Below are 10,747 nucleotides of genomic sequence, written 5' to 3'. Positions count from 1 at the left end.
TATTTTAGTCACAGAAATTAGTCAGGAAATTTAAGATAATCTATACAAATTGAATGTTATGTACTTATGTATAAAGCCTTTTGGTTACCTATACTGTAAAACGTAATTCAAGACCAAAAAAAGTGAGACAATGTTGCCATTGCAATAATTTGTTTGTAAAATTGTAAATTCCTTTTGATAAATAATCAAGCTAAGATAATTTATTCATTAGTAATTTTACTCCTACTATTTAAAAAAGTACTTTTATTTATTTATTTGTACATAAATACAAGACGCGCTAGTAAAAAAAGTGGCAACATTTCTTACTTTTTTTGGTCTTGAATTACGTTTTGCAGTATAAGTAGTTTTGTCTTACTTAGCTATTTCACTTTAGTAAAAACCAAAGTACCGCTAAAACGATAGTAGACTTTTAAACAGACTGAAATAAAATATATTATTCATAATATATTTCATATCTTAAAAATCGATACACATTATATTAGCACTGATATACATCTTTTGACTTTCGATAAGCATATCTTGATCGTGAATGCCTATATAAACCGCAATAGATTAAGCCAGCCAAGCGAATCGTCTGAGCACAGTCAAAATGGCTTGCAAAGTGTTTGGATTGTTTTTCTTCATCGCTGTAGCTACTTCAGGTAAGTACCTACAGTTTTACTAAAACAGTCTGTCTTGTTTTTTACGGTTTTACTGTAGAGAATTAGATATTTTTTAAGTAGGGTAGAACGGGGACAATTGATACACGTCACGATTGAAACAAGCCTTTCTTGAAAACTACAACACTTAAGCACGTGACTTAGTACTTACTCAGTCCTTAATCCTGGACTAATCGCGCTGGAGCGCGCGAGAAATGCGGTAATGTTGAGGAGCCTTAACAACTTTAAGAATTATATTTTCCGTTTTCACTGGAGATTTTAACATTCCACTTTCCATTTCAGGTACCAGCGCTTTAACCCAAATCTTCCTCGAAGATGAACACATCACGTTCCTGACCAATGACCTCATTGGAAAAACTCTGACCATCCCTAAATTCACCTTCGACACCCTTCAGTCTTGCCACGTCGTGCTTCCCAACGGAGCGATGGTGGAAGCTTATCTTAACAATGAACTCAACGACCCTCATATCACTTTCTTGGAAGCTGTGCAACCATTTGTGAGCTGTGGGATTGGATTCGTAGGAGCACCGACTACCTACTCTGGGACTTATGAGCTTTACTCCGTTGTGGATGACTGGACTGGATTGGGCCTCAGTTTAACCAGGAAGAAGTTTCACCTGACTTTGACGGAGGGTGACTCTTGGCTTATTCCAAGTGAGAATAAACAATAAACGGTAGTCGTGTTCTGATACGTTTATAGAGTTGTTTTATTTGTTAGAACCCTGGCGGTACGTCGGTTTTTGCACGGTCTAAGCACGGTCGCGTTTTTATCGCTTGTCACCATGCCTGTCACGTTCTAACAAATATGTAAGTGCGAAAGGGATGCGCATAGTGACAGGCGATAAAAATGGAACCGTGCTGCGCCCGCTAAGCTCGATCTAAATTAATTAATTTCATGACCGCAACATTTACTTATTACGCACTTACTCTCGCGAGGACTTGGTTACTCGTTTACACAGCATACTTCACGCAGCATAGGAGTATAATTATAGACAAAAACAGCATATAAGTACCTACACGATAATAAGTACCTAGTAAAATGTGGCAAAAGCAAAACCGAAGTTTTTTTTAATAACTAAAATATAATAAATATATAGTGACATATCTCTTTTTGTTAAATATTAAAGAATGGCAGATGCTTTTGACGCGTAGTATGACCCGTTACTTTTGATGCTGACTGTTCCTAGTGCTTTTATAGATTTTATGTTAAGTAATGTATAAAATACTTAGAGGAAAGTGCACAGGAGAATAGATAAAAACAGTATATATTGCTAGCAGCATTGTAAGGTGAACTGCGATCGCAGGTGAGGGGGTGTGTGGAATTGTGAGGCCAAGTCCAAACACGACGCCGGGCACCTGCGGCCCTTGTGTCAGTGTGTGGGCCATTACGCCAGCGGTCTGTTTAACTGCCGTATTCGAACTTTAAGATACATATCAATTAATAGATCTCGAAACGATATGGATTAGATGTGGCAGTGTCAAAAGTGGTGTTTTTGTTTGAAGAAACGTCACATTTGACACTGACATATCTAATCCATATATTTTCTAGATCTATTAACTGACGTATCTTAAAGTTGGAATCGGGCCGTTAGATTGTTACATAGACATATTATTTAAAATATTCAGAAAAAATAACTTTAATAATAACAAACTTAGGAAGTTTACTAATACTCAAAAAAAGGCAGGCAACTCATAGAACATTGAATAATTTTACGGTTTAGACTCACTTGTTTCAAGTCACTCGCGCGACATGTTTCGGAAAGCCTAGGTCTCCTTTCTCAAGCAGTAACAGTGCGAGCAGCGTTCACGATGGCCGTGTCTCGCGTACATTAGTGCTTCTTCTTCTTCTTCTTGAACCCTATCCAATCCGTTTTTCCTTGAATATAAAATTTTTAGTATCACTCCCGGACATATCTGCTTGTGAAAAAAATTGGTCTAAGTAGAACAATTTTCCGTTTTTGCCGCCCACTTCGTGGCCCGAACACGTAGACCACTAAGGGATTATACAATGACCGATACCGGTATAACATGTCTCCTGTTATCCGATAATGTACAAAATACACGTGTACATAAACGATGACGGCATTAAGAGTACCTACATGTTTGTGGGTAACAACCTGCATTACCTAAATAGTTTTTGAGTAACTAGAATTACGCCCTCGCCAGACAAAGAATGAAGGACTTTGGAGCAGGATATCTGGAACCAAAGGACTTCAAAACGCTACCCATGAGCTCTATCTCCGGCACATGGATATGGTGGGGATCTTTTCTAGGGGGTGATTGCACAAAAGATCCCTATGTGTCGAAGTGTATCCGCGAATGCCCCCGAACACAATAAGATAAGATAAGAGATAACTAGAATTAAGTTGAATGGGGGCGATGTAACATGACCGGGTCTCCATATATTAATTACCTACACAGAAATATTCAAAAACCGCTGCGAAATAATACTAGACCTAGACCATAATACTCACTGTTGTGTTCCTGCCTGTGAGTAAGGTTGCCAGAGCTCACTACATACGTTATGGCTTGGTAAGACAATTTTGTGGCCGCGAGCATTAAGTAATGAAACTCCTATCTGTCTGGCACAATATTATTAACAAAACAATTTCTTAGCTTTATATCAAGAAATATTACAAAGGTTGATATGAAATAAGACTGAATGTGACTTAAGGTCAGATAAATAAAAGAAGGATTCATCTAAAACTTAATTAAAAGTACCTACATACAAAGCCTTACCTTAAAAAATACGGTAAGGTTAATTTAGCACAGTTATTTTCACAAACCAGCTAGGTTAATTCCTGGAGTTCATCGTCGGCCTAAATCGCAAACCCCGTAACTCCTCCGGGGGAGTTACGGGGTTTGCGACTATAAGTATTGTTGTCCAAGGTAGCAATTACCAATTTCCTTGAAATGGAGTTACGAGGTTTGCGATTTAGGCCGACGTCATATGACTTTGTAACTCATAAGGAAAAAAAATACTTCCTATGAATTTTTAGAAAATACCACTGAGCAAGTGTGATGAAATAGTTATTAACTAATACAAGACAATTTTATCACCACTAGTTGCGAATTTCCTACTTTCCGCACTTGTATCGTAAATAACTATTTCTGTTCTCCGTGCGGAAAGTGTCAACTTCAGGCACGCAGTCATTTACTTACTTATTTATTACTTTACTTTGCCACAGGTATGACATATTTATTCGTGTCTCACACAGAATGGATGTTTCTATTTCCACTAGTTCTGTTATTTCGATTGTTAATATTGATACCTATCAGTACTCCATTAAAATGACTTGAAAATCTCTCAGAAAAAAAAAATCCTAGTCCAAAGCTAAAAATCCTAACTTTGCTAAAACGTAAATACCAGAGCAAATCCTCTCGATTAGTCGGCCAACCGCGACCAGAGCCAATTGAATTGAATTAAAACCGATGAAACTGATTTGAGTGATTTGGAATTTCAGTAAGCAAAATTGGTTTCAAGTTTCAATGGCAGAATAATTGCAGCTGCGTTATGGTTGTTAGGTGTAATGTAATGAAAAGATTTTGTTAAATATTTAAAAATTGCAATTAATAAAATAAAATAAAAAAGCCCTTTATTCATTGTAAAGTGTTTACATAAAAAATTGAAAATAAAACTATGACTTATAATACGTGTTTTACTAATGAATCCCTAGTGGGTAAAGGCCTCCTCCATTCCTGCCCATTTGTCCCTGTCTTGTGCTGTCGCCATCCAGTCTGTGCCGGCTGTTCTTTTTAAGTCTTCCTCCCAACGCATTTGTGGTCTGCCCCGGCCTCTTTTGCCAAGTGGACCTCTCCATTTGGTGACTATTAATGTCCATATCTTATCTGTAAGCCTTGCTGTATGGCCTGCCCACTTCCATTTTAGTCTTTTCGCATAGCTCAAGGCATCTGTTGCTCCTGTTTTTTCTTTTATTTTTGAGTGTCTTATTTTTTCTATTTTTCTTATATTGAGCATACTTCTTTCTAGCGCCCGTTGACATGTAAAAATTGCAATTATAAGCAACAATTATTTGAAATATAAGAAATAACCCATTTACTCGTAGTTAGTCCTATGACTTTTTTCCATCGAGCGAAAGTCAAAAACTCAGGATTCGGTCTATACTATACAGTCACTTGAGAAAGGCCTCAAAATTGCTAATTAAATTTATGGCAGCCATGTATGTGGTGATCCAAAAAAATTATACGACTTTAAAAAAAATTATTTTCACCACACCAGCTCGGAAAGGCTTACTTTGCACTTCAAAAACTGATAGCAAAGTTGCATTTTATTCACATGTGAGGCAAAGTAATCCAATGCAAATTCTGAGTTGTTTTCTTATGTTTGCTGGTAGAATAGACTTTTAAATGATATTTTGGATGATAAATATTTAATACTATTCATTTAGATTTCATTTGGTTTGATTTTGTTTGATATTTTACATTTAATATTTGCTTCGGGTTGGTGTAGTGAAAAATTTTGTGTTTCAAGATTCCATTTTTTTAACCAATCGCTACGCTCGTGGTTCAATTTTGGAATCTTTCGCTTGCTCGCGGGTATCAATATTAGCACGAGCGGTTAAACAACAACATTGCCCCCTTGTAAAACAAATAACTATTTCTGAATACTGCACCTTGATTAACCTTCATATAACACAAAACAAAGCAAAATGTTTACATAACTAATAAATACATTCAAGTCAGATGTATGCAACCCTCGTCTTCACTTGTAAGAAGACTTACATCAAGTTCCACCGATCATTTCAAAACTTGCGTCCACCTTTACTTGATCTGTCTCCGTGCCTTCAAGCTAAGTTTAATGGGTTTAAATCAGTACTGTAGACAGTTATGAGAGGTCTTACTAAGCTGGTTTTTGCGCATCTGTATTGCACATTACGGGGTGGGCTAAGAGGCTTGGAAATTGTTTTACGTGACACATCATAATGGACTAGGGGGATGGTGCGCGCCTTTTGAATAGCTAATGTGGCAGGAGATATATGAAAAGTGATATTTTATAATAGAAGTTAGATTTATCCAGATTATACGGGTGGGGAAAATGAAATGGTATTGCTGCGTTGAATCTAGCAAACAGTTTTCAATATTTTTACCGTACAGCATAGTCAAAAGCGACATCAAAAATTATCCATTCACTTTGATCGTTTCGCTGAATCGGGGCCCTATTCAGATTATGAAATAGACATCTATTAGACATATTTTAGACTTCACCAAGATACGATAACGATATCTTTAAGATCTAACCTGTCAAATTTGACATTTGCGCTATAATGGAGACACTCTTGAACGATTTCCACAGGATATGACTTAGAGATCTAATTCACATCTAATAGATATCTTACTCTATCTAACGTAAAAGTGACATTGGTTGCCCGAATTGCGCTGCAAAAGAGAACTAGTTGATATCTAAACTATAACGTATCTAGAATGGATCTAGTACGTGTCATCTCTTGTGAATATCTTGAAGTTCGAATAAGTGTAATTGTAACGTAACGTGTAAGTGAATTAGGTAGGTCTTTACGCTGAATAAAATGCATGTTTTGGTGAACGATGATCAAGAAAAAGAACATTAGTTACTAATGACCTTTCTATGAGAGACTCGTTTTTATAAATGTAATGTTTCTATAAGTTAGTGTGTTCAGCAAAAGTAGGTACCTACTTATCAGAAACAGTTTCAGGAAAACATGTCAATAATTCTGTATTTCGCAAAGTTAATGTATTTTTTCCTTTCCTGTAGTGTCAGTCTGTCCTTACTATCAGCACAAATTACACACATGTTTAATTTGAGGTATTTACTTATATTCCTCATATCGGAAAATATGTACTTACCTACCTGACAATATTTTGAAAGCTTTTGCGCAAATTTATATATAAATTAATACATCATGTTTCGGTTGCACTTCAAAATGACAATTTTTTTGTCTTTTGTTCATTATAAATTGTTGTTTAATAATACACTTATTAATAGCTTATTTAACTATGCAATTAACTAACATGGAAGTGTACCTATAGGTAAACGTACTGGTGCTCGACGCGTTTACCTTATTACACAAGTAAATACGTGGATTATCCTAAGTATCTATTTAATACCTTTCAACGAGCAATTCTTGTTTATTTATATATTATATATTTCGGGGATCTCGGAAACGACTGTAACGATTTCGATGAAATTTGCTATATGGGGGGTTTCGGGAGCGAAAAATCAACCCAGCTAGGTCTTATCTCTGAGGAAAAGCGCATTTTTGAGTTTTTATATGTTTTCCGAGCAAAGCTAGGTCTCCCAGATATTGAGGTATTATCGTAACACCCGAACCCTAGGGGCACTATGACCTCAAGGATTTTCATGAGAACCCACAGCGGCAAGCTATAGTTCGTTTTTTTAGCATTAGAATGAAGATAAGCGATCTTGACATGTCTTTTATTTAAAAAAAAAACACCAGTTGCAGTCCGGGAGTGCAGACAGAAGTGAAAACTCAATCACTAGTCCATAATGTCTGCAGCACTGTGTATAATTTGACCCATCCTCCTTTCTATTAAAATACTTTAGTTCCTAAATTGCTGGCCAGTGAGCTTAAATTTGTAGCGTTAATTGTTTAAAAATCGAATTTAAATTTACCTTGCAGACCTCGCATCTACCAAGCGCCTGGCAATATAATCCGATGTATTTGTCAATCCATCTGACTCATACATCACGGCAAAGTTAGTAGCTCTCAAGTTCAAGTACAGAGAAAGGGTGAGGCCCGACAGTGATCGACGATCTGCAATGATTTAAGGATCGCAATCAGACTGAGTGCGAGTAATTGAAGTTGAAAAAACCGGGCAAGTGCAAGTCGGACTCGCGCACGAAGGGTTCCGCAAAAAGGCAAAAAAAAAAACGGTCACCCATCCAAGTACTGACCCTGCCCGACGTTGCTTAACTTCGGTCAAAAATCACGTTTGTTGTATGGGAGCCCCACTTAAATCTTTATTTTATTCTGTTTTTAGTATTTGTTGTTATAGCGGCAACAGAAATACATCATCTGTGAAAATTTCAACTGTCTAGCTATCACGGTTCGTGAGATACCGCCTGGTGACAGACGGACGGACAGCAGAGTCTTAGTAATAGGGTCCCGTTTTACCCTTTGGGTACGGAACCCTAAAAAAATGGTTGTCTGTAAAATTGGTTTACGGACGATAATTTTTCGTGATAAGTGATAACGTCATAAGAAAACGTGGCCGTAATAAGAAAACCATGGAGATCCGTCCACAACGTTACCATGGAGATCCGTCCACAACGTTACCATGGAGATCCGTCCACAACGTGACAGTTTTTCATGCATGCTACCGGTGTTCATCGATTTATAAGACGTTATCATTGTCACGTCAAAATCTTATATTACTATGCCATTGAGGGTCGGGGTTCTAGACATATTTCAGGAAATCCTTTTCTCTAATATTCTATACGTATACTTACTCGTACTTGAATATGTAGTTTCGTTTTTCATAAGTATTTGTAAATTATTCAATGTTTCAAGTTTTTATATACATTTCCCAAGTAATGTTATTGTTTTAGTTGTTTAACATTTAATATAAACGCGTTAAAATCGAATATTGATAATTTATTTTGTCACATAGGTACTAAGTACTTAAATAATCTGTGATAGAATAATACCCCTAATTTAGGTCAATACATATCTATAAATCTTTATATTAAGTGATTATTTATTTCGTCATTTTATTTTATTTCAAAATCGAAAAAAACTCATTTATTGTAAAATAAGTGTTATAAAATGAATACAAAACTAAAATTAACTACAACTAAAAACTAAAACTAAAAATTAAAAACGAAAATCTATTTGCAATTTCAATTGTGTCACCAATTAAATACTCCGAATAAAATAAATCGCTACCTTTTCAGAATATTGAAAATATTTGGTATATTATAACAAAAGTCCCAAAAATTCGCAAATAAAAAAAGCAACATTCACTTTCATATCTTTACAACGGTTTAAGTGCTATTTTCAATAAAAATACTTCATAAATTGAATTTCTCTAACATTTTTTTTCCTTCAATAACTTACTCGTAATGAAAGGCCGTGCACTCCAACATTTACACACGAATAAATAGTCGAGTATCAGGGGATCAATTCATTCAAAACATTTCGGTGTTTGAACTGTTCTGAAAGCCACTCACCCGTTAGGTATCGTACCTATTAGAAAATACTTTATCGAACATAAATACTCGTAATTTTGCTTCTGACTGGTTCCATTGCACCTTTGTGTGTGTGTGTGTGTTTTTTTTATTGTTCTTAGGACTGATTTAGACGGCACGTGAACTCGTATGCGATTTTAGTTACATTGCGGACTGTTGGTTAAGTACAATTCAACCGATCGATCAAAACCCGCAATGTAATGAAACTCGCGTGCGAGTTCTCGCGTCGTCTAAATGAGCCATTAATGTTGTAACGTATTTTTTTGTCTGTTGTTTTTTTTTTATTTTTTAAAACGTATTTTGTTTCTAAATTTAAGGATTAAGTTTAAAGTTGAAAGGGTCCACTGAAAATCAGCGTCGTTGCACTACGAGCATGTGCTCCGAGTGGTATCCTCTTTGAGATAACAAGTTACAAAATTATGTAGTATAGGTATTTAATATATCTGTTAATCTTAAGATTGTTGTGTCAAATAAATTCTTTTCATTGCATAAATAAATCCATTTTTATCCTGATTAATTTTCAATTACGGCCGTTTTGCAGCCTGCATTTATGCCTGCAAAAAAAATAACACGAAAACTAAACTAGGGAACTTTTAGGTATTTATTGAAAATTTGTTACTGGGGAGACCTAGGTGAGTTGTGACAGAGGAGAGTTGTGACATCGTTGATTTTTTTGAATTTATTAACTAAACACAAGGTCGAAATAGCGCGCGTTTGTTAGTTCAGGTTACGAGCTATTTCAGGTAATTCCGAAAAACTCATTGGTACGAGCTGGGGTTTAAACCGCGACCTCAGTCAGACTGATACCGCTAGGCCACCCGCGCTCTAATACATAATATATTTGTATTATCCACCTACTAATTATCTATAACACCTATTTTAATTTTGTTTATTTAAATTTTCATACATAGGAATTTTACATCTTAAAAAAATAATCACGCAGTAACTATTAGTCAAACCCGTTCTTTATCGCTTCCGGTGCAAAAGTGCCCATAATACTCACGGCATTACCCCGCCGGATGGCTATGGACAGCCTCTGCACCAGAAGGGCATTTCTCAGGAGGGCCGTTTTTACGTGTCCGGGGCAGTAATTGATTGAATTTACTGTTCAATAAATCTGAATTAATTTAGGCATGATCTTCAGCTTATATTCTGTCTGGGACACTATCAAATTATTTATTTATTATTTATATAATACAAGAAAAAGAAATTCAAATGCCAAAAATGATGTTCGGTGGGCGTGTCCCGCACCCAGATTTTATGAAACAAAAAATTATTACTCAAGATGGGGCATTAGATCGGAGTTATTATGGGTATTCACGCATAGGGTTAGTTAGCTTATCACATTGAATAAAACCAAATTTACGATGTGTCCCGGGCTAGTGACTGATATCGGTGTAATTTGCAAAACATGTCAGTACTCCTTCAAAGTTGTAGACCAGGAACTCAGTGTCTCAAACATAGTATGCTTTAGTTGTGCCTTAACCGTTGAATAAAGTAAAGGTACAGTCACAGTACAATAAAGTGATTTTTTAAACGTTTCTCCTTCCTTCGCTGGGTTTGGTCCTATGTTTTTTTGAGATCGGTGGTGCAATTTACTCCGAAAGTTTTAGTGCAATTATCGTTATGTAAGTGATTAAGAAGTCATCGAAAGTACGTAAATCCACCATTATTACATCTCTTCTGTATCGTTCATGCTATTTCTGTAATTGCTAAAAAGCGATTAATTTTGATATCGCTGGTGTTGATTTCCCTGGTTTCGGTGGATTTTTTGACCACCGATATCAAAAAAGTGATCACTGAGTTCAAATCCTGCTTTGTAAACTAGTTTGTTGTACTAATTTATCATGTCTAAAAAGTGAAAGATACGTTGTACAAACGT

At 35.9% G+C, this 10,747-nt stretch overlaps 1 protein-coding gene across 1 annotated transcript; it reads left to right on the top strand.

Annotated features, from left to right (window-relative positions):
* Positions 1-587: 587 nt before the first annotated feature.
* LOC134668189 (uncharacterized) lies at positions 588-1,348 on the top strand. Its single transcript, XM_063525694.1, has 2 exons — positions 588-641; positions 942-1,348. The coding sequence occupies exons 1-2, from the start codon at positions 590-592 to the stop codon at positions 1,328-1,330; spliced, it is 441 nt and encodes a 146-aa protein (XP_063381764.1). The 5' UTR covers positions 588-589; the 3' UTR covers positions 1,331-1,348.
* Positions 1,349-10,747: the final 9,399 nt, after the last annotated feature.

The sequence above is a fragment of the Cydia fagiglandana genome, chromosome 10 (assembly GCF_963556715.1).
Source record: "Cydia fagiglandana chromosome 10, ilCydFagi1.1, whole genome shotgun sequence".
NCBI classification, from domain to species: domain Eukaryota; kingdom Metazoa; phylum Arthropoda; class Insecta; order Lepidoptera; family Tortricidae; genus Cydia; species Cydia fagiglandana.
The sequence above is the reverse complement of the archived record's forward strand: the minus strand, read 5'-3'. Positions and strand labels throughout refer to the sequence as shown.